The sequence below is a fragment of the Bos mutus genome, chromosome 14, assembly GCF_027580195.1.
Source record: "Bos mutus isolate GX-2022 chromosome 14, NWIPB_WYAK_1.1, whole genome shotgun sequence".
NCBI lineage: Eukaryota > Metazoa > Chordata > Mammalia > Artiodactyla > Bovidae > Bos > Bos mutus.
The window spans coordinates 40,122,975-40,150,554 of NC_091630.1; the positions used below are offsets into that span (position 1 = coordinate 40,122,975).

General features: G+C 36.3%; 2 protein-coding genes across 5 annotated transcripts in view; one reads left to right on the forward strand and one right to left on the reverse strand.

The window, feature by feature from the left end:
* The window catches only part of IL7 (interleukin 7), a 64,463-nt gene extending 50,565 nt beyond the window's left edge, over positions 1-13,898 (forward strand). The window contains exons 3-6 of one of the 2 annotated variants that reach the window (XM_005898579.2): positions 524-604; positions 1,643-1,774; positions 5,315-5,368; positions 8,732-13,898. In XM_005898579.2, coding sequence (XP_005898641.1) covers positions 524-604; positions 1,643-1,774; positions 5,315-5,368; positions 8,732-8,851 — 387 coding nt within the window. In that variant the 3' untranslated portion in view covers positions 8,852-13,898. The remainder of the gene's footprint in view (positions 1-523; positions 605-1,642; positions 1,775-5,314; positions 5,369-8,731) is intronic. The other variant, XM_070382215.1, reaches the window with a different exon arrangement.
* The window catches only part of ZC2HC1A (zinc finger C2HC-type containing 1A), an 80,532-nt gene that overhangs the window by 1,770 nt on the left and 51,182 nt on the right, over positions 1-27,580 (reverse strand). Inside the window, exons 9-10 of one of the 3 annotated variants that reach the window (XM_070382213.1) lie at positions 22,179-22,236; positions 14,037-14,117 (exon numbers count right to left, since the gene is read on the reverse strand). In XM_070382213.1, the coding sequence (XP_070238314.1) occupies positions 14,052-14,117; positions 22,179-22,236 (124 nt within the window). In that variant the 3' untranslated portion in view covers positions 14,037-14,051. Of the gene's footprint in view, positions 1-14,036; positions 14,118-22,178; positions 22,237-24,513; positions 27,134-27,580 lie in introns of those variants that run through there. The other 2 variants (XM_070382214.1, XM_070382212.1) reach the window with 2 other exon arrangements.

Consider the following 27,580-nt stretch of genomic DNA (forward strand, 5'->3'; position numbering starts at 1 on the left):
GTAAATCATTCTTAATTCCCTTTGTTGCTGTTTGTGTCAGGAAACTGGACCAAATAACTGCTTAAATGAATCTCAACTTAGTGATTTCAAAATTTATAGTGTTTCCTATATAGTGAAAGACTCCTTTCGACTCCATGGACTGCAGCCCGCCAGGCTCCCCTGTCCATGGAATCCTCCAGGCAAGAATACTGGAGTGGGTTGCCATTCCCTTCTCCCATATACAACTCCTATATAGTAGAACTACTAAAATACATACTTTCATTACCCCCTCCCAAGAACCAGTTTCTCTCATTTCTTGAGTTAAACTATGGAGTCTAGGGAAGCTCTTTTTAAGGGTTTGTGTATATATTTGTTTATTCTTCAATTATAGAAAACTATTCTTCCTGCCTAGTCAGCTGAGCTAGGATGTTTTCCTAAAAATGCACATATAAATACCAAATATTATAACATTGTTATTTTTATAATTACAACATACTAGAAAGGTCCCCAGTTTAACCATATTATTTTATATTATTTATTACAGGACAACATGATAAACTTTGATAGCAATTGCCTGAATAACGAACCTAACTTTTTTAAAAAACATTCATGTGATGATAATAAGGTAATGATAATTATTTGGAGTTTATGTCATTTGAGCTTGATATCATAGAAGTTTATATTTCTTGTATCTGTTTATTATATTGATTATTGACATAGTCTTTTGGTTCTAACCTGACAATTGCCATTGATATATTGTTATACTGTGGTCTTTTATACTTTTATTTTACAAATTGCCCTATGCTTATTTGATAAATATTCCTTTCAATTTTAGCATTTCATTTTCACCTTGAAAACAGTAGAACTGCTGAATTCAAACATACACATCTCAGTTCTGAAACATTTATTCAGGGAAATGCTTGTCAGAATGATTGCTTGCATACACACACACATAATTAATGGGCATAATTTAGTTGTACACATTTTAAAATTTTTTCTTTCAATATTTTCTTATCTTCAAATCATTACCTCCTCTATTTGGTATAATGTTACAATATACAGAATTTTGAATAAAAGTTTGTGTCATCTCTTTCTTCAGAAACTAGCGTGCTATTCAAGTCTTTTTGAAACTCACAATAACTGAGTTAACCTTATGGCATTTGAGTGTATCCATAAATTCCTAAAAAAAACTCCTTACATTAAGCATCTGAAACACTTGTTTTAGGAAAATAGGCCCTTTATTATTGCCAGTTATTCATCCATATCTCCAAAGGGGCAAAGATAATAATAATAAAAATCACACATACCTTTTCTTATTGCTGCTTTCAGAAGCACTCTCCTTTAGTTATCTTGTTTAAAACTGAATAAACTTGTTATGTGCTCACTCATAAGTGATAAGATCATACATAACAAAGAAAAGAGAATTTAAAAAGTCACATAATCATTAAACTGAGTTCTAGGCACTTTAGGCTGTCACCTGGAAGCTAAACAGTTTCAGTTTAGTTGCTCATCAGTCATGTGATTAACTGGAATAGAAGAAAAGTGGGGTGGAGGTGGGGCATTATTTAGCAATACAGTTCTGGCTTTAGGCTCTTTAGAAAAGCTTATTACTTCTTAATATTTTATTTGAACCACAGCCCTTCTGATGTTTTTTCTATAATAGGAAGCTTCATTTTTGAATCGTGCTTCTCGAAAGTTGAGGCAATTCCTTAAAATGAATATCAGTGACGATTTCAAGCTTCACCTATCAACAGTTTCACAGGGCACATTAACACTGCTGAACTGCACCAGCAAGGTAAGCTGAGGACTATTTACTTTGAACCAAAATATAAACTCCTCCTGTGATAGGATACTATTATTCTCTGATGATCATAAGCATTAGCAGAGAAATCTAAGTGCTTATAAGAAAACTAAAATGCATTTACTCAATTCTAGAAGAGGAAAATTTCAACTTGTAACATACCTATTCCTCTTTTGGCTAGGGCAAAGAAATCATTTATAAAAGGGGACTAAAAATAAAAAAGGGCAACAAAAAAGGAAAACAAATAAATGAAAGAAAATAATAAATAATATTGCCATGGGCTTCCCTCATAGTTCAGTTGGTAAAGAATCTGCCTTCAATTCAGGGGACCCCGGTTCAATTCCTGGGCCGGGAAGATCCACTAGAGAAGGGATAGGCTACCCACTCCAGTATTCTGGCCCAGAGAATTCCATGGACTGCATAATTCATTGAGTCGCAAAGATCAGACACAACTGAGCAGCTTTCACTTCACATTGCCATAGTAACTTTCAAGGAGGCTAGGGTGATAAGTTGGATGAGGATGGTAAATTTTTATTTCTAAAATATCTTAATTTCAATCCATTTATGTACACATTTGTAAGAACTCAGAACCTATAAAAATTAATCAAATATTTAACAAATATATTTTTATATAAACTTTCAGTGTATTTATGTCCAACAATTTTCAGTTTTTTTGCCTGAATAATTTTGATAAGTACAGGGCTAATTTTTTCTACTTCTCTACTAGCAGTTATGAAATATAACCAATAAAACAAAATTTGGGAGACATTATCTTGGGACTAAGACAACAATTTCTTCACCTGCAAAGTGGAGAAAAATATAGTATCTACATTATAGGATGCTGAAAAGGTTAAGTGTTAAATGATATAATGCATATAGCATGCATGCATGCAAGCTCAGTCATGTCCAGCTCTTTGCAACCCCATGCACTGTTGCCTGCCAGGCTCCTCTATCCATGGGATGATCCTGTCAAGAACACTGGAGTGGGTTGCCATTTCCTCCTCTAAGGGGTCTTCCTGACCCAGGGATCAAACCTGTACCCCCTGCATTGCAGGTGGATTCTTTACCACTGAGCCATCTGGGAAGGCTGCTTAGTACTAAAAAGCTTCAATGAGTTTTTATTATTACTATTATTACTTTACTCTCTCTTTAAGAATTTTACCAGCTGCCGTATAAAGTCAAAATATTTCTTATATATTAAAAAAAATTTAGCACTTTTATGATAGAAAAAGAATTGTTTAAAAAAAAATTTAATACTAGTAGTTGCCCACGGAAGGTAAAATGGCAAGACTGTCCTTGAGCCCTACAGACAGTGATGAAAATACATGTTGGACCTTAATAAGTTGTACTGCTTCATTTATTGTAATGGTTATTTATTTCATGCAAGCCAGCCTCCTTCTGGTGGTGTTTTTGTCAAGTTTATTTCCAATCTTGTCCCCTTACTCATGTTAATTTCTTATATAGAATTTCTTCTGTTTTCTACACATTTGATCTCTCCTGTTCTATCTACTGGAGAAGGAAACGGCAACCCACTCCAGTATTCATGCCTGGAAAATCCTATGGACCAAGGAGCCTGGTGGACTACAATCCATGGGGTCGCAAAGAGTCGGACACGACTGAGCGACTTGTGTGTGTGTTTGTGTGTTCTATCTATACATCCTTCAAGGCAAAGTTTAAGATTCATGAAGCGCTTATATTTCAGCTCTTAATCCTTATTTATAATGATTTAAAGTACAGTCAGCGGGAGAAGGAGAGGGAAGGACTAATTGAGAAAGTAGCATTGATATATATATATATACACACTATCATGTGTAAAACTGGTAATTAGTGGAAAGCTTCGATACAACACAGGAGCCCAAGTCTGGCACTCTGTGATGACTTAGAAGGGTGGGATGGGAAGGGATAGGGAGGCTTCTGAGGGAGGGGATATATATATATATATATATATATATATACATATAAAATTATGACTGATTCACATTGTTTGGCAGAAACTGATACAACACTGTAAAGCAATTATTCTATACTTAAAAAACAAAAAAATGAGGAGGATGACATAAAAAAAAAGTACGGTCAGCCCGTCATATCCATTGGTTCTGCATTCTCTTATTCAACCAACTGTGGATCAAAAATATTCAAAAAAAATTCCATAAACTTCCAAAAAGCAAAACTTGAGCCACATTTACAACTATTTATGCAACATCTACATTGTGTTTACAACTACTTACACAGCATTTACACTGTATTAGGTATTATAAGTAATCTGGAGACGATTTAAAGTCTACAGGAGGATGTGCCTGGTTATATGCAAATTAATTGCTATTTTATATAAGGAACTTGAGCATCTGTCCTTGGATTTTGGTATCCACCCACGTCCCAGAACCAATCCCCCTACAAATACAGAAGTATTACTGTACTATCTTATCAGGAATAGGAAGTTCACTTCATGTTGCTTACAAATGCAATTGCTTAGTAATGCCTTATGTTGAGTGTAAGTTTCAAGTCAGGGCTTAACTGAAAAGACTGCAGAGCAAACTAGCAATATCACCTCTTGGAACAGGAAGGGTTAAAGGTCATAGGTATGCTGTATGTTTGTAATTCTTTCTCTCACCTGAGGAACTTTGCATGGATCGCCATGTTCCAAAATCAACTAATTTTAGAGGGAGAAATAATGTGAAAATTTAAATCTTGATATTAAAATGGTTACAAAATTAACTGATATAATTCACCTTTTTCTTGTAATGAGAAGACAAGATGTTAAAGATGGTTAACCACATTGAATTTTCTTCTTGAGTCAGGCATCCTACAAGCTTTTTACTGTTGTGTATTTCATCTTGCTTCTGATGGGTAAAGTTTAATAAAATTCACAGTTAGGATTTAACAACTTAGTGCAATATCATTTTCATGTTTTGTCTGTTTTCTAGTTTTGTCTGAAATTCTAGTTTTGTCTGTTAGTATACCCTTCCATGTTTGTTTTTCAGATCTCACAGCAATTAACACAGTGCTGGACATATCTGCTGGAGAAGGCAATGGCACCCCACTCCAGTACTCTTGCCTGGAAAATCCCATGGACCGAGGAGCCTGGTGGGCTGCAGTCCACGGGGTCGCTAAGAGTTAGACATGACTGAGTGACTTCACTTTCACTTTTCACTTTCATGCATTGGAGAAGGAAATGGCAACCCACTCCAGTATTCTTGCCTGGAGAATCCCAGGGACGGGGGAGCCTGGTGGGCTGCCGTCTATGGGGTCGCACAGAGTCGGACACGACCGAAGTGACTTAGCAGCAGCAGCAGCAGGACACATCTGCAAAATACTCCAGGTTATTTGGAGGACTAACCTAACCTTTCTTGTTTCTCCCTTTTCCTTGATATTTGATAATATTTCTAAATGAAATTAGTATTCTGCCATACTAACAATTTAGATTCTCAAGTAGATTAGATGAGCTGAAGGTAATATGAAATTTAGCAGTTATAATAATGGAAGGAGTAATAAAGGATTAATAATCAATATTATAAATATGACTTTGTTTTTAAGGGTAAAGGAAGAAAACCACCTTCCCTGAGTGAAGCTCAACCCACTAAGAATTTGGTAAGTTATTGCACCCTCCAGATGTTTGCCTTCAACAGCTTGAAATAACTACAGCATCCTGATAAACCTCAGCCCTGTTTAGGAAACAACAAAGCAGAAGTCCTCATACATGACAAGCTTTCAAAATAAACAGATCAGAAGGGCTGTAAGGCTAGGCCTTTCCCAAAGCAGCCCTCTGTAACCTTTGGGTGGTGGGCTGGAGCCAGTGTGCACCTCTCTTCCCAATTCCACGTTCTATGTCATTTTAGTAGTTTGGTACTGTTTACAGGCATGAGGGGGCTTCTTAGGTGACATTAGTGGTAAAGAACCTGCCTGCCAATGCAGGAGATATGAAACGCGGGTTCAATCCCTGGGTCAGGAAGATCCCCTGGAAAAGGGCATGGCAGCCCCACTCTAGTGTTCTTGCCTGAAGAATCCCATGACAGAGGAGCCTGGCAGGCCACAGCCCCTGAGGTTGCAAGAGTCGGACACAACTGAGTAACTGAGCACACGCGCATGCATGGGCTGGAGACCATGCAAATTGGCAGAGGCCAATGTGAAGGCAAACATCTTTTCTATCAGCTTTTTGCTCAACAATTTCTGAATGTTTCTCTTTGAATTGTTTCCTTTTATATGGTTGGTTTTGAAAATAGTCATTATAATATTGGTAAAAGGAGAAATGAGATACCACTTAGAAATTGGACCTCTTTAAACTGCATTTTTAAAAACCACTATTTTAAAATTAAAGAAGCTAAGGAAAATGTCAGAGCATTGATTTTTTAAAAAAGAAAATTAAAACCTCAATAGGTAATAGGCAAAGGACATGACCAAACTATATAGAAGAAAATAAACTAGAAAACAAGATACAAATAAAAAGAGCTAGCTTAGTAAAGAAATACCTATTAAAAATGAGGACCCTTTTACTCATATAGATTATACAATATATTAGTGTTGTTGTTTTGTTGCTAAGTTGTCTGCCAGTCTCCTCTGTCCATGGGATCTGCAGGGGATCTTCTAGACCCAGGAACTGAACTCAGGTCTCCTGCATTGGCAGGCAGATTCTTTACCACTGAGCCACCAGGGAAGCCCATACACTATATACTGTATAATATGTGTAATAGTACATGAATACTCTATATGTACACACATTCTATTAGATTGTTGCACAAAATTATATAGCAATATGCAAAATATTTATGAATGAAAAAGAATATTTCACTAAATGTGACAATGATATATTAACTAGAATGAGGCATGGAAAAATGCACACACCTGGTTCATGACAGCGATAGATTCTTTTTTCACATTTCCATTATGTTATTTGACCACTCTGTGTGTGTTAGTCCTGACTCTTTGTGACCCCATGGACTGTAGCCCTAGTAGGCGCCTAAGCCCATGGAATTTTCCAGGCAAGGATACTGGAGTGGGTTGCCATTCCCTTCTCCAGGAGATCTTCCCAGCCCAGGATAGGAGTATGGAACTCTCTTACTCCTCTTAGAGAAGCAGAGTGAGTCTGCACACCCTGGGACTCAGGAAACCCTAGGTATTCCAACTTGAAGTGGAATAGTTGAATACCTGAATAGTATCAATATATGAGTGCTTCTGGCTAGGGTAATTTGGAGAGAAAGTTTAGAAAAAGGAGATAACACCCATGTTCCTGAAATTACAGACAAAATCATGTTTATTTGTATTTTTACTCAATGTTTAGCCTTGGTCTATGTAGAAAAGTCATGAAATGTTCATGTCTATGTTTTTCAAGTCTGCTAGTCAAAAGTATAAACTTCAGTTTATACGTTTTAAAGGTGTTTTGGCACATGACTTTTTTACTTTACTTCCTCACACCCCTCCCTCTCTGTTCTGTAAAGGAATCTGGCATCCAAACCCCGAGATGTTAGTTAATTCTGAGACATTAATTCACTTCTCAGGCATCCAGAGTCCACATCTCAGGGACTAACAAAAATATAACCGAGGATACGCAGAGCTACTCTCTTTTATGTCTATTACATCTGAGGTGTCTCTTTCCCCACTTCCTGTAGGTTGTACAGGTAGCCCTTGTGAAGATTTTTGACAGAGCCATCTTCTTGGTCTTCTGACTTTCAAAATAGTCATATTCCTTGCCTCAAAAAAAAAAATGTTCTGGGATCCTCAATACAAAGAATATTAGAAATCCTCCTTCATATTTACCTTTGAAATCTGTCCGCTATAAAAAAAGAAAAAATCTGTCCACTAATCTTTTAAATGAATTATTTTAAGAGTATGTGTTAGTGTTACTAAATATATAATTGAAAGAAATCTGAATGTGACCAAACTAAAAATAGGACAAACAAGCTCAAAACCCAATCTATTACATTTACTTGACTATGTGACCATGGCAGATTACTTACCCTCTTTGCATCTCAGTTTCCTCAAATGTGAAAGGTGAAATCATCAATTTTATAGTTACTAAGTAGATAAAATGAAATAATATATGTATAGCACTGAGCACAGTACCTGACCTAGAAAACCTAATAATCGGTTGTTATTGAAATGAAGAAATGGCCCTGTAGTAATTCACTTCTCAGGCATCCAGAGTCCACATCTCTGGGACTCATGAAAATATAACTGAGGATACGCAGAGCTACTCTTCTATGTCTATTACATCTGAGGTGCCTCTTTCTCCACTTTCTGTAGGTTGTACAGGTAGCCCACTTGAAGATTTTTGACAGAGTAGGAAAGCTAGCTTATAAGGCAGGCATCTTCCATTCTCTAGTGAAAACTAGGGAACAAACTTAATTGGGATATATATATATATATATTAAGGATATATCCTTACTAATCTTTGCCAAAATAAACAATATTTTCAGTATTTCTTCCATAAAAATATTTTTCCATTGTAAAAAAAAACTCAGTTGAATAATGTACAGATCTTTCTCACAAAAGTTTAAACAGTACTCTTATGTCCAGTTATGTTGCATTGGTAAAACTGGTGGCCACCTGACAGCTCTTTAATCCTAAATTTTAAATCGTAACAACCTTGTATATCCTACACATCAGTGATTGCAGCTACGAACCGTAATTTTTTAAAAATGTCATTCAATGTTCTCCTTTTTTAAAGATTCTTTTGACGTGGACCGTTTTTTAAATTAGCTACAATAATGCTTTTATGTTTTGGTTTTTTGGCCACAAGGCTTGTAGGATCTTAGCTCCCTAACCAGGGATCGAACCTGCACACCCTATACTAGAAGGCAAAGTCTTAACCACCGGGACTACCAGGGAAGTCTCAAGATTCTTTTTAATTACAAAATTGTTCGTATAACCTAGTATAGCGGAAACTAAGATTGAATGTTTTTCAATGTGTATTTTTACTAAAATGTGAACTAAAAATTTTTTTTTATATTTCTCTAGGAAGAGAATAAATCTTCAAAGGAACAGAAAAAACAGAATGACCTGTGTTTCCTAAAGATACTACTACAAAAGATAAAAACTTGTTGGAATAAAATTTTGAGGGGCATTAAAGAACACTGAAAATATGGAGTAGCAATATAAAACCTTGAGCTTTATTTGTGTCTTCCAAGAATCTATCCGCTCATGTGATTTTCAAGGGCAGAATGCCTCCTGGAAGTTACTGAACGCATCCTGGTTAAAACAGATTACAGCAACTGAGAAATCCTTACTGTAGTACCGGAAGATGGACCTAAACAATGGAAACCAAATCCTGCAATCAACAAAACTATTTCACATGTATGAGGACATATATTAATTGGTATTAATTCTGAACAGTTTAAGACAATCCATGTAAGGTATTAGTTGCAATAATACTTTTTAAATGTGTTTAAAATTTTCAGAAGATATATAAAAGATATATAAATTCTGTGAAGTATATAAAGGTTATGAGGGTTAAAAATTAACATGTCATTATTACCAAAATATATAGTTTTATGCCCATTATGTATACTGCCCATCAGTATACTGCAATGAGAGTGGAAATTGTTGTCGTCTGTGCTGGAAATGTTTCAGAGTTAACAGTGAGATATGGATAAGGCCCATGAGAATGAGTCATGTAAAGAAGCAGTAGCATAAAGGAGTCCAAGGTAACTGAAAGATATTAAGAGATGTAGTTAAACATGAATGTATAATACAGTGCCTTTGATAAACGATATTACAGATGTTTTAAAATTAAAGTAAAGAATAGTTTCACAAAACAGAAAGTCACCTGTTCTAAGGATGCTAAACCATAGCACTGGGTTACTTTTGTCATTTATGTGTAATAAAATTTGTCTACATGAGTTTGCAATTTGGGAAGTATATTTTTAAGAGAATAATATATGTTGGCCTTTTAATTAATGGAATGTGTATATTTAATTTTGACACAATATCTGTATATAAAAATATTTTCATACAGTATTACAATTGCTTACTTTGGATAACATTTTTCCTTTGATAATAAATGACCTATGTATTAACACTGTCAGATTCATTTAATTCATCCCAACAGGATTTTTTTTTTTTTTGGTCATGCCATGTGGCTTATGGACTCTTAGTTCCCCCTTGTGGGACTGAACCTGGGCCCCCTGCAGTGGAAGTGCAGAGTCCAAACCACTGGGTCACCAGGGAAGTCCTTCAAAAGAATTTTTTAAACCCAAGATTTTTAATGCTGCACCATTATTTGATTTTTCCCTTCCATTGAAATATAATCTTTAATCTCTTAACCATCAAGAATGTACATGAGACTGGGACCCCCACACTAAGTAAGAATAGGAACACTACTTTACTGCCTGTTTTTGTCAGGGCCTGAAAACCTGCTTATGAGGCAGGCAGGCATCTTCCATTCTTAAAAGTGAAGACTACTGGCAAATCCTTCTAAGCTTAGATTTGCCAATAGCCTTCACCTACAAAGAGAATTGAAAGCACTATTCTAGGCAGGCCAAGTGTTCTAAAATAGCCACTGTGGTCTCATCATCACCGGCTTCAGAGCTGACTGACTTATTTAATCTACAGACAATGCTCCGGTGCCATCCTCAATGTGTGGAGGGAAGACCTTCCTCTCAGTTCACGTCTGTCTCTCAGGTTCTCTTTCTCTTTCTCTTCTCTTTCTGTTGTGTCCCCAACCCACACAGAGTTTCCTCCTCACTGGTGCAGACGGTTGTATAGAGTTGTACACACAGTTGTACAGATTCACTGATTATCTCAGTAATGAGGCGGTGAGTCAAGAGGTTTTCTCTTTGGTTTTTTATTAATTCCAGAAAAGGGAGTTTACTAACACTTTTTGGGAGCAACTGGTTCTTCACCAAGCTTTTCCTTCAGACAGACTTTTCAAAGTCTTCAAGAAGGCTATGTTTCCTTCCACCACAAAACAGGTCAACTATGCGGCACACCTCCACCCTGACGAACTGGTGCTATTGGTAAACCATCAGCTATGAAGAGAAGACGTTTTAAGTTTCTAAAGGGAAACTCTTAAAAGTGTTCTTGAAAGTGTTTCCATGAAGGCTGTCTATAATGTCCCTAACAGGGTTGAGACTGTGACAAAATAAGGAGCGATTATTTAAAAATACTTCATTAAAAATTATTAAAATTTTCCTTTTTAACTACTGACTTTCATTTTTATCATTTGTTTATGATAGAATTGAATTGTAGAGAAAACTCACACCCCAAAATTCTTATTCAGCATAGCATGTAAAATTCATGGAAAAAACCACCAGGCTTTTATGATTGTATTTCTCTCGTTTCCTAGCTACTAGCAAGGTAAGTAAAGACATGGCAGGTTGGTTAGTAATGATCTTGGATACTACATTTTTTTATTATTTCTATCCCCTAGTTAGATTTGTCTTATTTCAATGGACACTGTCTTTCAGATATGTATGTGGATGCCTTAAATCAGCACTTTTTAAAGACTGTCACAAGAAACCCTCTATAGATTCTAAAAAAAAAAAAAAAAAAACAGAAAAAACCTTAGTTCTGAGATCAGATAATTTTTTCTTGGAGACTCACAATTCATATATTAAAAGCTCTGTAAACTCATAAAGTTTTTTAACAAGTTTAACATCAAGATAGCATTTCCAAAATTGACTACAGAACACTTTTATGTAAAAACCACTAACCTAGCACACTTGGAGGAATATTGCTTTATACAAAGAGACTCAGTTAAGAGTCTTTTAAAACAAGCTCTAAAGGAATTTGCTGAAGTAAGTGATATTCCTTTCAGGATTAACATAGTTCTACCACAGCCAGAAGTGTTTCTTTTCTTTAAGCCATCCTTTCATTTAGTCAGTTTAAGAAGGACATTTCATCAAATCTACTGTAAATTTTTCTGTGGAAACACACATCCTCTATTCTAATTCAGATGGTCTTTATGGTACTCTATCCATGAAAACTTCATGCTTTTAGGCATTATAGTCTTACTCCTTAGGAAGTGCTTAGAAATTCTATCAGTTGTAAATAAAAATCATGTTTTCCATGAAGGTAAAAATTTCTAAAATCTCACTTTTTTTTTAATTCTTCATTTACCTTCAGCACAGTCCCAGTAGCTAAAATTCCACCAGGCTTTACTTTTTGAGGTATTATGAAAAAACAGGTATAATGTATTTGCTTTTGTAAACTATCTATTGCTCCATTTCCATCATCACAAAATTTGGACACATATTTCTACTGTCATTTAAAATCTTTGCAGTAGATTAATACTAATAGTAATTAACACATTTCTACATAAAACATTTCACTTCAGTTTTCAAATTTGCTACTTTGAAGGCTATACAGTGGAATATTTCTCAGTCATAAAATGGAACAAATTTGAGTCAGTTGAACTGAGGTGGACAAACCTAGACCCTGTTACACAGAGTGAAGTAAGTCCAAAAGAGAAAAACAAGTATTGTGTATTAATGCATATATATGGGATCTAGAAAAATGGTACTGATGAACCCATTTGCAGGGCAGGAAGAGTGTCGCAGATACAGAGATAGGACTTGAGGACACTGAGGGGAAAGGAGAGGGTGGGATGGGTTGAAAAACAGCACTGAAATTTATACATCACCATATGTAAAGTGGGCTTTCCTTGTGGCTGGGCTTCCCTTGTGGCTCAGCTGGTAAAGAATCTGCCTGCCATGCAGGAGACCTGAGATCGATTCCTAGGTAGAGAAGATCCCCTGGAGAAGGGAAAGGCTACCCACTCCAGTATTCTGGCCTGGAGAATTCCATGGACTATATAGTTCACGGGGTCACAAAGATTGGACACGACTGAGCAACTTTCACTTTGACCTTCATATGTAAAATAGCTAGCTAGTGGGAAGTTACTGTGTAACTCAGGGAGCTCAGCCTGGTGCTCTGTGACGATTTAGAGAGGGTGTGCTGGGGGTGGGTTGGGAGGGAGGCTTAAGAGGAGGGGATATATGTATACTTATGGCTGATTCACACTGTTGTATAGCAGAAACCTACACAAAACAATTATCTTCCAATTAAAAAAATGTTTTAAATGAAGGCTATTACAAATATAATCAAATACTTTTTCTAAATATGTCAGCCATTCCCTGACATATCCACACCTGCTGTAAGGGAGTCTGTACCAGCCATGACTTCTGCTAAGTGTTCTTAGCCGTGTGAAGTCATGCCTCTCAACCCAACCAATGGGGCCCTCTAGGGCATCTGCCCAAAGTACAATTAATTGAGAGACTAACGATCTGTAATAAATGTCACACAGCTTGAGAAAATGAATTAGTTCAGGTACCCTGTTTCAAAAGTTTGAGCCACAATCTCAAATAAATTTACCCAAAGTAAGACTGAAATAGAATGTTTTAAGGTTTTATTAAGTTGAGCACTGGCAAATTGAAGGAATGGGGGAACAAACAGGTACACAGTAGTGAGTGAAGGAGATACACAATTAGAGAATGGACAGATGAGTAACAGAAGCATAGAGCCTGGCAGAGGTACCAACCCTTACAGCTTCCTCAGGACCTAAAGACGTTCCAGTTCTAATCCACATGCATCTTTTATTAATCCTCCATCCTTCTTTTCCTGGTGTCTTAGAAGGATCTCGTCTGTTATACTTGAAGGTTATATTGATGATGAATGAGAAAATAAGAATGAAAGGTAAGTTTATGAATATCAGGTACTATATTAGGAAGGGAAACTTAATGACTAGACCGTCCAGGTATGACTTAAATCAAATCCCTTATAATTATACAGTGGAAGTAACAAACAGATTCAAGGGATTATATCTGATAGAGTCCCTGGAAAACTATGGACAGAGGTTCATGACATTGTACAGGAGGCAGTGATTAAGACCATGCCCAAGAAAAAGAAATGCGAAAAGGCAAAATGGTTGTCAGAGGAGGCCTTACAAATAGCTGAGAAAAGAACAGAAGCAAAAGGCAAAGGAGAAAAGGAAACATATACCCATTTGAATGCAGAGTTCCAAAGAATAGCAAGGAGAGAAAAGAAAGCCTTCCTCAGTGATTAGTGCAAAAATATAGAGGAAAACAATAGAATGGGAAAGACGAGAGATCTCTTCAAGAAAATCAGAGATACCAAGGGAACATTTCATGCAAAGATGGGCACAATTATGGACAGAAATGGTATAGACTTAACAGAAGCAGAAGATTTTAAGAAGAGGTGGCAAGAATACACAGAAGAACTATAAAAAAAAGATCTTCATGACCCAGATAAACACAATGGTGTGATCACTCACCTAGATCACCTAGAGCCAGACAACCTGGAATGCGAAGTCAACTGGGCCCTAGGAAGCATCATTATGAACAGAGCCAGTGGAGATGATGGAATTCCAGTTGAGCTGTTTCAAATCCTAAAAGATGATGGATGCAGTGAAAGTGCTGCACTCAATATGCCAGCAAATCTGGAAAACCCAGCAGTGGCTGCAGGACTAGAAAAGGTCAGTTTTCATTACAATCCCAAAAAAAGGCAATGTCAAAGAATGCTCAAACTACCACACAATTGCACTCATCTCACATGCTAGCAAAGTAATGCTCAAAATTCTCCAAGCCAGGCTTCAACAGTACGTGAACTGTGAACTTCCAGATTTCAAGCTGGATTTAGAAAAGGCAGAGGAACCAGAGATCAAATTGCCAACATCCGTTGGATGAAGAAAAAAAAAAAAAAGCAAGAGAGTTCCAGAAAACCATCTACTTCGGCTCTATTTACTACACAAAAGCCTTTGACTGTGTGGATCACAACAAGCTGTGGAAAATTCTTCAAGAGATGGGAATACCAGACCACCTGACCTGCCTCCTCAGAAATCTGTTTGCAGGTCAGGAAGCAACAGTTAGAACTGGACATGGAACAACAGACTGGCTCCAAATCAGGAAAGGAGTACATCAAGGCTGCATATTGTCACCCTGCTTATTTAACTTATATGCAGAGTACATCATGAGAAATGCCAGGCCAGATGAAGCACAAGCTGGAATTAAGACTGCCGGGAGAAATATGCAGATGACACCACCCTTATGGCAGAAAAGTGAAGAAGAACTAAAGAGCCTCTTGATGAAAGTGAAAGAGGAGAGTGAAAAAGTTGGCTTAAAACTCAACATTCAGAAAACTAAGATCATAGCATCCAGTCCCATCACTTCATGGCAAATAGATTAGGAAAAAATGGAAACAGTGACAGACTTTATTTTGGGGGGCTCCAAAATCAGTGCAGATGGTGACTGCAGACATGAAATTAAAAGACAGTTGTTCCTTGGAAGAAAAGCTATGATCAATCTAGACAGCATATGAAAAAGCAGAGACATTACTTTGATAAAGATTCATCTAGTCAAAGCTATGGTTTTTTCAGTAGTCATGTATGGATGTGACAGCTGGACTATAAAGCAAGCTGAGAGCCAAAGAATTGATATTTTTGAACTGTAGTGTTGAGAAGAATCTTGAGAGTCCCTTGGACTGCAAGGAGATTCAACCAGTTTATCCTAAAGGAAGTCAGTCCTGAATATTCATTGGAGGGACTGATGTTGAAGCTGAAACTCCAATACTTTGGCCACCTGATGCAAAGAACTGACTCACTAGAAAAGACCCTGATGCTGGGAAAGATTGAAGGTGGAGCGAGATGGGGACGACAGAGGATAAGATGGTTGGATGGCATCACTGACTTGATGGACATGAGTTTGAGTGAGCTCGGCGAGTTGGTGATGGACAAGGAAGCCTGGCGTGCTGAAGTCCATGGGGTCACAAAGAGTCTAATAAGACTGAGTGACTGAACTGTACTGAAACTTAATGACTAAGCTTTGCCTCCCCAAGTAGGAGAAAATAGTTGAGTCAATAAGGAAATCAGGCTTCAACTTTATAGGGAAGTCTTGCAAAATGAGGAAACTGCTCCTTCTGTGTTATACTCAGGTGGGGTTGGAAAGTTTCTGTTTGTTTCAACTGTAACTTGTATCAGGTAATTCTTTCCTGAAAGTGAAATGTTGCTGCTGCTGCTAAGTCGCTTCAGTCGTGTCCGACTCTGTGCGACCCCATAGACGGCAGCCCACCAGGCTTCCCGTCCCTGGGATTCTCCAGGCAAGAACACTAAGTGAACTTAAAAAAACTTTATGTGACATTTTAGGGTAGAATGTGTAACAACTTTACCTTTTATTTCTAATTAACTTAAGGGCTGTGTGTACCTGCTGTTGCTTCAGTCTTGTTTGACTCTTTGCAACTCTATGGACTGTAGCCCACCAGGCTCTTATGTCCCTGGGATTCTCCAGGCAAGACTACTGGAGTGGATTGCCATGCCCTTCACCAGGGGATCTTCCCGACCCAGGGATCAAACTCACATCTGCCTGTGTCTCCTGCCCTGCAGGTGGATTCTTTACCCACTAAGCCCTCGGGAAAACCCACAGAACACATATTCAGAGCCAAAGAACACACATTCAGATTATACGTTTAAGCCATTCCTATAAGTAAGCCAAAACCATTTCTTAAAATTCAGTTTGTGATTATCTCACACCATAACTGGGATGAGGAAAGATGTCTTAACTCAATGTATTGAAGATTTCCTGCTGTAGAACATGGTTTTAAGCACTTTTCTGGATAAAAAATAAATAAATAAATAAAAGCATCATTCAACACTCATATTTTAATAATTCATTACCTTTACCAGAATTCAGTTTTCCACCCTTTCTTGCAGCTACAGAGTAGATATGTAACCTTGGAACTATGGAACAGACTGAGATTCTCAAACAAATAATGTGAGGAAGCAGATCCTGTAGTATGCATCTGTTTTGAGGATGGTGGTGAGACACTGGGCTTTGAAGGTAACTGTGACAGCGTCAAGAAGTGACACCCATTTTGCAAGACACGACCTGTTACTCTTTAACTCTGAACCAGTGACTATGCCAAGGGAAAAAGCAGGCAGAACACACTGATTCATGTGAAGAAGTCAAATGACATCAAATGGATTATTAAAATGAGTGTTGAATGATGCTTTTTCAAAGGTAACTGGGATTCCTTCTTACTTTTTATGTTTATATACACAGTATCTGTGACAGCAGCCCTAGAGCCCAGAGCTTCTGATCTAAGTCCAAATGCTAAATGATTTAAAGCTGTTTTACTTTTAATTTTAAAGTCACATGTCCCCGTGGTGGCTCTCTAGTTGACTGTTCTCCACTGAAGTAGTCTTTCATTATAATTTGGGCATTGTTTCTGGCTGAACAACTGCCTAACTTGATTAGCTGGCTCTTCCAGAAATTTCTGTGAATTATCCAGTAACTTTTAATAAATTCTTTTTTGCTTAAACTAAGTAGGCTGGGATCTGTTATTTGAACTCGAATCATTTTCAATGGTAAAATTTAGTATGACTTTGTGCTTCCCCTTTACAATGCCAATACTAATGAGGAAAGTGCTTAAAACCAAATTCTGGCTAAGATTTGGAGGTAGTAGAATTCAGTAGAGAAAACTTACTAAACAGGGTTTTCAAAAGATGCTAGCCACAAACATGACAAATGACCCTTTGAGATAGTAAGAAAACTCAGATTTAAAATAGATCAAGACAATTTTTCACTACTAGATATGTTTTAAGCAGTGTTTAACTTCCAGTATTGTTCAAAGTTTAAAGTATCTAAGGCAGTAAGTGATAAGCCCCTCCTCACATAACAGCTTTCTGGTAACAGCATCAGTGACAAACAACCTTTCTAGTAACACCAGAGGGAGAACCATAACACTGTTTATCAAAAACAAAGACCATGAGAAAACAGTGCCTCACCAAGAATACAGAGCTGATCTAGAACACATGTTGCTCATTCAAATGGTGCTTTGCTTTTGTCTATAGTAAGAGACTGGAAAACAAACTTTTAGGTTTAAACTTTCACAGTGTTAATAGTTAATTGAATACCAATTTTTTTAAAGGGAAATCACCCTTGAAGAATTAGTGTTCAAAATGAAAACTTTCTGATGTTTCCTGTATGGTCCATATGAGTTTTTTTTTCTTTTTAGAACTCCTAAGTTTGGGAAGATTAGTAAAAATGGAAATATATTATTAAAACTTTTTGTTTCTTAAACTATTCCTCTTGAATAAAATAACAAGAGGGAGAAATAAGATAACTTTGAAAAATCTTTAAAGTTTTACAGTATAATAAGTAAACATATATATATTTGCCCCTCAAAAATCAAAAGCAGAAAGAGAAAAAAAAAAACTCTAAAACATTTAGACCAAGTTTAATTCTTATTTTAGCTCTAAATCAAAAATTCATTTGCATTTCTCAGACTTGTCAAAATTCTTCAAGTCATAGGTGGTAAACAGTTGAAGGGAGGGCTATATCAGAATATGAGTATTCAAGAAAATTCAAGAAAAATTATCTTATTAAAATTACATAGAGTTGACAGAAACCACTTTTAACAAAAGTATCACAGAAACTAGCTTAAATATATTATTAATAATTACTATTAATATAGGGCTGCCGCTGCTGCTGCTAAGTCACTTCAGTCGTGTCTGACTCCGTGTGACCCCATAGACGGCAGCCCACGAGGCTCCCCCATCCCTGAATTTATTGAAAATCACTACCTCCTCTTCATTTGTTTTCTGACATTCACAAATGTAGTTAATATAGGGCTATCAACTACATTTCTGAATGTCAGAAAACAAATGAAGAGGAGGTAGTGATTTTCAATAAATTATCAAATGCAGTGATTCTGAAAAACATAAACCTCTTCATTTTTTAAAGATTAAAAAGTATTAAAGTATTATATATTCATTTAAAAACTGGTAATACAAAAAATATAAAGAATATGTAACATCATAACTACTTAAGAGTAGAAATAAACATAATATAAAGAGGAATATAAATGCTTTAAAAGCCTTTTTATCTGTCTCATCTTCTATACAACTGCAATTGTATTTTACACACATTCACTATTTTAGGCTAGCTTTTTGTTCTAATAACAAAACATAACCTCACCATGCCATTAAAAATTATTTGAAAAATGCTTTAACTTACTAATTTTTTTTTTTTTTTTTTTTTTTTTTTTATAATTCTATTTTAATACTTTGACTTTTGATTTTTTCAAGTTTTCTTCTAGACATGGGTATATAAATCACAGTGGAGATATAAGACCTGGCATTGTTTTTCATGGATATTGCAAACAACTTTCTATACCAACAGAATAATTACAACAATATCATTTTATTTATTTTTTTAATTTTTCAGCACTTTATTTATTTATTTTTTATTTGATAAATTTAATGCCTTTTATTGCCATACCTCATTTTACTGTGCTTTGCTTTAGTGAGCTTTATAGATACATTTTTTTTTTTTTCCTTGTTAATTTTCTGTTTAGTTGATCTATCCATAAGTGTGAGTGGGGTATTAAAGTCTCCCACTATTATTGTGTTATTGTTAATTTCTCCTTTCATACTTGTTAGGATTTGTCTTACATACTGCGGTGCTCCCATGTTGGGTGGATATATATTTATAATTATTATATCTTCTTCTTGGATTGATCCTTTGATCATTATGTAGTGACCTTCTTTGTCTCTTTTCACAGCCTTTGTTTTAAAGTCTAATTTATCTGATACGAGTATTGTGACTCCTGCTTTCTTTTGGTCCCAATTTGCATGGAAAATCTTTTTCCAGCCCTTCACTTTCAGTCTGTATGTGTCCCCTGTTTTGAGGTGGGTCTCTTGTAGACAACATATGTAGGGGTCTTGTTTTTGTATCCATTCAGCCAGTCTTTGTCTTTTGGTTGGGGCATTCAACCCATTTACGTTTAAGGTAATTACTAATAAGTATGATCCCGTTGCCATTTACTTTATTGTTTTAGGTTCGAGTTTATACACCATTTTTGTGTTTCCTGTCTAGAGAATATCCTTTAGTATTTGTTGGAGAGCTGGTTTGGTGGTGCAGAATTCTCTCAGCTTTTGCTTGTCTGAAAAGCTTTTGATTTCTCCTTCATACTTGAATGAGATCCTTGCTGGGTACAATAATCTGGGCTGTAGGTTATTTTCTTTCATCATTTTAAGTATGTCTTGCCATTCCCTCCTGGCTTGAAGAGTTTCTATTGAAAGATCAGCTGTTATCCTTATGGGAATTCCCTTGTGTGTTATTTGTTGTTTTTCCCTTGCTGCTTTTAATATTTGTTCTTTGTGTTTGATCTTTGTTAATTTGATTAATATGTGTCTTGGGGTGTTTCTCCTTGGGTTTATCCTGTTTGGGACTCTCTGGGTTTCTTGGACTTGGGTGATTATTTCCTTCCCCATTTAGGGAAGTTTTCAACTATTATCTCCTCAAGTATTTTCTCATGGTCTTTCTTTTTGTCTTCTTCTTCTGGAACCCCTATGATTGAATGTTGTAGCGTTTAATATTGTCCTGGAGGTCTCTGAGATTGTCCTCATTTCTTTTAATTCGTTTTTCTTTTATCCTCTCTGATTCATTTATTTCTACCATTCTATCTTCTAATTCACTAATCCTATCTTCTGCCTCTGTTATTCTACTATTTGTTGGCTCCAGAGTGTTTTTAATTTCATTTATTGCATTATTCATTATATATTGACTCTTTTTATTTCTTCTAGGTCCTTGTTAAACCTTTCTTGCATCTTCTCAATCCTTGTCTCCAGGCTATTTATCTGTGATTCCATTTTAATTTCAAGATTTTGGATCAATTTCACTATCATTATTTGGAATTCTTTATCAGGTAGATTCCCTATCTCTTCCTCTTTTGTTTGGTTTGGTGGGCATTTATCCTGTTCCTTTATCTGCTGGGTATTCCTCTGTCTCTTCACCTTGTTTAAATTGCTGAGTTTGGGAGTCCTTTCTGTATTCTGGCAGTTTGTGGAGTTCTCTTTACTGTGGCGTTTCCTCGCTGTGTGTGGGTATGTAGAGGTGGCTTGTCAAGGTTTCCTGGTTAGGGAAGCTTGTGTCGGTGTTCTGGTGGGTGGAGCTGTATTTCTTCTCTTTGTTCAGTCGCGCTATGGGGGGAGGGAGGGAGGGATGCTGCTAACAAATGACACTGGCGCAGCGCCGCAGTGCCTCAGCCACACTGGGTCTGCCCGCTCACACGGCGCGTGTAGCCTCCCTGCCCACACTGCTCAGGCTCTAGGTTGTTCCGCCAGGAACAATCCGAGGCTGGCCCTGGGTTGCATGCACCTCCCAGGTCCAAGCCGCTCAGGTTCAGGCACTCAGGTAGTCCTCAGAGGCGCAGACTCAGCTGGGGCTGCGTTTTGTGCTCTTCCCAGGTCCGTGCAGCTCAGGTGATGAGGTGTTTGGCGCAGCGCCAATGCTGCGACGACTTATCGCCTCCCTGCCACTTGGTTATCTGGGTGTAAAACCGGCGCACCTTCTCAGGCAGATGTTGACCGTCCAGACCCCCAATAAGTTTTAGTTAGCAAAGAAGCCAGTTTTATAGATAATGTCTCTCTGGGGCTGCGATTGCCCCCTTCCGGCTCTGGCTGCCTGTCAGCGGAGGGGGAAGGTTTGCAGCCGGCTACCTCTGTTTAGTCCTTTGTTCCGTACGCGGGCTGGCGGTGTCTTAGGTTAGGGCTGGCTTTTCGCATGGTAGATATCCCACAGACTGGTTTGCTAGCCCAAATTATTTCGCTCAGATAGCGCTCAGGGTATTCGGGCCAGATTCTTACTCTAAGCGATGCAGCCCGTGCCGCGCCTCCCTGCCCAGCCCCCGCTTGCTAATGGCGGATGCAGGCGTCTGCGCTGCTTCTCCGCTGGAGGAGTTACCGTAGGGGCATAATCAATCTCGCAGTTTTAATTGTTTATTTATTTTTCTCCCTGTTATGTTGTCCTCTGTGCTTCCAAAGCTCGGCACGGATTCGGCAGTGAGAAGGTTTCCTGGTGTTTGGAAACTTCTCTCTTTTTAAGACTCCCTTCCCGGGACGGAACTCCGTCCCTCCCTCTTTTGTCTCTTTTATTGTCTTTAATATTTTTTCCTACCTCCTTTCGAGGAGTTGGGTTGCTTTTCTGGGTGCCTGATGTCCTCTGCCGGCATTCAGAAGTTGTTTTGTGGAATTTACTCGGCGTTTAAATGCTCTTTTGATGAATTTGTGGGGGAGAAAGTGTTTTCCCCGTCCTACTCCTCCGCCATCTTGGCGCCTTCCCACTAATTTTTTTCTAAATTAATTTTTATCACTACAAATAATAGTATTATTAAATGTGTTCTGCATAAATATTTTTCTTCAGATTATTTCTTCAAGAAGAAATACATTTTAGGAATAAAATTACTGGATTATGAGACATGTGTATTTTAAAGGCTTTTAAAGTAAATTTAGTCAACTTCTTCAAAAAGTATCATAAATTTGTATCTCCACCATCAGTGGATAAGGTCATTCATCTTAAAGCCCCAGGCAGTCTTCAAGTGTATTATAATTTAAGATTTTAAGACTGGTGATTCAATGAGTGAAAATCAGTATTTCATTGTCAAATATACTCACCACTACTGGCAGCCTCCTATCCATAGTTGCAAATTCAAAACAGGCATAGAAACGGAGTCTTTGAGCAGAGAGACGTGAAACAAACAAACAACAACAACAACAACAAAACAGGACAGTGAAAGTGAAGAGTTCTATGAGATAAGATTGAACAACTGCAATTATCAGTGACTTTTACTCAGTGATGATTTGTCCTCAGTCCTCAGGACAATCCAAGTAGTTCACTTTTCACAGCTCTGACAGCTCCCATTTTACAGACCCCACCATACACATATTCATTAGGACTGATGCGGAAGCTCCAATACTCTGGCCCCCTGATGCGACGAGCTGACTCATTAGAAAAGATCCTGATGCTGGGAAAGATTGAGAGCAGGAGAAGGGGATGAGATGGCTGGATGGCATCACTGACTCAATGGACATGAGTTTGAAGACTTAGAATGCACACTCATCATTCACATACCCTCTCTACCACTTCTCCCCACTAAAAGGTAGTGCAGCTCTTTATATCCCAGCAAGTTTTCTCCTAAGCACTGGGACAAGGTAAGGAGAAAAAAAATAGGAAATGGTGAACTGAATGACTTGTGATAAGAAACTTCAACACTTACAAATAATTTTGTTGGTATTTTTATAATTAAGTTCTGTTAAATTCTTTCACAACATTGTAAGTCAACTATACTTCAATTAAAAATCCTTTGTTTTGTCCTAAACTGTAAGTATCTGTTTATATAATGACTTCTCCAAATAAATTATCAACTATAGGACAGGGACTAAATCACACCTTATGTATAACTCTTGATTCCCAGCATTTCATAGAATGAAGAATACAAAAATCATTCTTTAAAATGTTTATAAAGTTTTAGCTTTGTGCATCTAATATGATTTGGTCTAAGCACTTATTTAGCTCCTATATAAATTGATCTCATTTGCATTCATTAGATAAGGTTAGCTGATTGAAGGAAAAAACCCACCTTAAGGATTATAACTTTAAGCTTCCCTGTCCTAGGATGAAATATTAAAGAAATAGTATAAGAATTATGTGGTAATGTGCATGAGTAATACGTTTGAGAAGCATAATTTTGCTAACAAAATTATGTGAGATGTTAATATGAAAGATTTTATCAAATATTGCCCAGCTGGTGCCCCAAAGGAGCTACACTATGTTTCTTAAAAACAAACAAAAAACACGTGGGCTATTAAAATCAGAGCAAAATATATAACAAAAAACTACATCTTATAAATCTCTGTCATTTCATGTCATCAAAAAAAACCTACTTATTACAGTTGTTCTTGTCGTTCAGTCGCTTAGTCTATCCAATTCTCTGTGACGCCACGGACAGCAGCACACCAGGCTTCCCTGTCCTTCACCAAATCCCGGAGCTTGCTCAAACTCATGTCCACTGAGTTGGTGATGCCATCCAACCATTGCATTCTCTGTCATCCCCTTCTCCTCCTGCCTTCAATCTTTCTCAGCATCTTATTCCCGAGAGGCCATTACTAGAGGATAGCAATCTTAAATTATCTAAAAGCACCCTCTAGTGGCAAAAACGTAATTCACACGTAAAAGAAAAGTTGTATAGAAATAAATGACTATTGTGACATTTAACTAAAATTTCTCTAAATGAAAATAAAAATGAATATGGCTCTTGTAAACTTTGTTTCAATGGTTCTCCACTACTATATTCAACAGAACAATCGTTGGACAAATCAATCTACTTTTAGTACTAAAAATACACTTAACCATTTTAAAACTAAAAATACACTTAACATATAAAATACATAGATGTGCAATGCTAATAAAGACGTAAGAGCCCTGCTGACTTTCTGTAGCTATGTACGTATTCTATTATTTTCCATTCCCTGAGCTTCTACTCATGGTAGAAAGTATCCACCTTGAGCCTAAGGAAAATTGAGTACAAATTAAACATGTCTAATATTTTCACTACAGACAGCTATAGTTTAAAGCTTTTAATATGATGATCTAATTAAGTATTCATCACAAATACTTTTTGCCACTGAACTGTATATTACCTAATTAGAAATGTTCATAATGTTTCCTTATTAACCTCATTTCTCTAATGTTTTCAACTGCCAAATTTTATTGCCTAAAAAGAGAATTTCTATGCCTTAAAAATCTTGTGAAGAAACAGATTTATAATGCTTTGAAGTTATAAAACACTTCAAAATAAAACAGTAGTAACTCCTTTTAAAAGCTGACAGCACATAAAAAAAGTGCCAGTGAAAACTCTTTCTCATTAAAAAAGTCTGTATTTTACTTTGAATATATTATTTCAGTAGATTGCTATCTTTCTACCTGTGTCTGAAAAAAAGATACGACATCATTGAAAACCAAGTGGCATTTTTTTGCTTCATGTCTTTATTGAATAGGTTCAAAAATGAAGACATCATTTGTAATTTAAAAAAACAGAGTGAACAAGAGACAACAGCAGCCATACTACTCTTACTTTTCCAAGCTAATAACTTTCAGAATATTATATAAGCAATTTTTACAGTTTTAATTTAAGTTTAAATCATCTTTTCATTCTACCACACTGGAAAATACTTGTGAAAATAAATAAAAATAAAATAAATGATGCATAGATCTAGGAAAATTTCTTAAAAACTGAACTATTGCACAACAAATCAACATGAAAATAATATATGCAAGTAATATAAAAATGCATTTAAATACACTGCATCGATATGTTTCATAATTCATTAATATATTTCACCTACTTACTGTTTGTAACAATCTCTGCGTTTTGGAATTAGATGATTTCTTACCAACTCATTTCCATATAGTACATTATAACATTTACTTGCTACAGTAAAATTCAGTGAGAAACAAACATGTGCCACTTTGTTTAAGATCACTTAGCTATTCCTTCCTTGGGCGGACAAAAATTATGTGATCTTTAAAAATATACTTGGAAGAAAATAGTGCTCAATTCTAGATAAAGCAAGAGTTAAAAGTTCTTTCTTTATATGGTTTCTAATAATTAGAACAGAAGAACATAAACAATTGAAATGGAACTCTGATATGTACATTATTCTCCTAAATTTATTAAAGCTATTCTAGTTGATGGAATAAGATGTAATATAGTTTTATTGAACTCTGACCCTTCCTTCTGGCCAATATGACTAAATAAAGGCAACCAGAAAAAAAAATTACTGAAAGTCAGGAAAGGAACTATAATGTAAATCATAAATTTCCATTACCACTAAGTTATCCTCTGACCAAATGAAAAACACAAACAAAACAAAAAAACTAATGAATAAAATTATAAAGTTAAGTATAAATGAATTTCAGAGAAAGCTATAAGCCACAAATTTCTACCCTGATCCTCACAATTGATCAGAATCATAAACAAGAAGTTAGAAATTGCCTACAAATGATTTGCTGTACCTTTATAATAAGATCAAAGTTTGTTAGGTTTGATTCAACAGAAATAACTACTGAATTACTGAATTTGGCTGCACAAGCAACCAAAGGTATTTACTAGTAAATACAATGTTACACTGAAAGTGACAATGATTAAAAGCTGTATTTTAGTCAAAGTAAAGGTGAAAGTATAATTACATTTTTGTGAATGTTTAATTACATAATAAAGCAGCTATCCATTACAGCAATGCATTTTCAGAGGCTTTTTATTGTGAAGTAAATGGTGCTTCAGCACGAAACACTAGAAGAAAAACATGAGTAGGAAAAATTAAATATTAACATTCTCTTAACCTACCCATAAATACATATAACTATACTTCGAGTGACTAAAATTCAATTCTTTTTACCTGCATGCCCTGCACTAAGGATTAATTATCGAAGTTAATTGTTTATTAGGTGAGATGATCTGTTTTAAAATCCATTAATTTCTTCTAAATTCAAATACATAGATATAAATGCAAGATTTTGCAAGGAACTTTGTGCACCTTCTATTAAATAATTAACTTGCCAACTTTGCAAAAATGAAGTAGCAAACTACTCTTCAGACATGAGATAATGGGGAAAAAAGGACAAAAGTGAAATCTGAAGACAATAAGAAGTAGAAAGAATGTGTGGTAAACTAATACACACTGAGCAAAAAAAAAAAATCATTCAGTTATAACTAGAAAAAGAAACAGCTGTATTTTCAGATTTGTGTCTCTGAAAAGGGCACTGCATAATTATGTTTTAAAGAATTGAGTAAAAACCTTTATGGAATCAATAATACACTGAGTAAAGAGCAACATACACAATAGGGGTTTTTCCCTCTCTTTTTAAAAAATATTTATAAAATTAATTATTAAAGAGGTCTACAGGAAAACGACACAACTAATTGTAACTAAAATATTCTCTCAGTTTCAAAAGTTCAAGCATTCCATCCTACAATGATACTATCTGAAAATAGGTCAATAATAAAAATGTTTATTCTGATGTCCTGCTCAAAGTAATGATCATCTGAAAGCTTAGAGCGCTAAGCATTAACGCTGGACTGTTTGTGGAAGTATAGTAATGGACTTTAACAACAGAAAAGGAATACCTAAGTTAAATGATTCCACCTAAAGTTATTTTCTGACTGATAAGTAGGTATGTCCTTGAATGGCACAGCTTAGGTTATCAGGTATTTATTATATACAGTATATGTACACTCACATATATACACACACATTACACAGCCAAAGAATTATGCTCCAAAAACTTGAAAAAAAGTATTTTGAGTAATTTTAGCACGAAATCACTAGAGGAAGTGCTCTAGATGTCCAAGCAGCAATAATCATAAAATTCAGGACTTAGCTTTTTCTTTTTTTTGGATTCTGTTCACAGAACCATTCTCCGAACACCACATTCACAGCAGAACTTTGCCCATTCTACAGGGTATTTAGTCCCACATTCATGGCAGAATTTTGGTAAGTGTCCCGCTGAATTTCCCTCAATGCCTTTAGTGTTTCCACCATTAAATGAAGAGATGTAGTCTCCATCTGGCCTGGAGAGGTACAGAGAGAAAGTAGAAACACAAAGTTCATGACAGTAATTTTCAATCTGTAAGCCTTGGGAAACAGAAAATAATACTATTAAGTATAACTAAAAGCTTCTTAATCTCATCATTAATGCTCTTGACGAACTGATGCTTTCGAACTGTGGTGCTACAGAAGCCTATTGAGAGTCCCTTGGGCAGCAGGGAGATCAAATCAGTCAATCCTAAAGGAAATCAACCCTAAATATTCATTTGAAGGATTGATGCTGAAGCTCAATACTTTGGCCACCTGATAAGAAGAGCTAACTCACTGGAAAAGACCCTGATGCTAGGAAAGACTGAGGGCAGAAGGCGAAAGGGGCAAAAGAGGATGAGATGTTTGGATGGCATCATCAACTCAATGGACATGAGTTTGAGCAAACTCCAGGAGAAACTAAATGACAGGGAAGTCTGGTG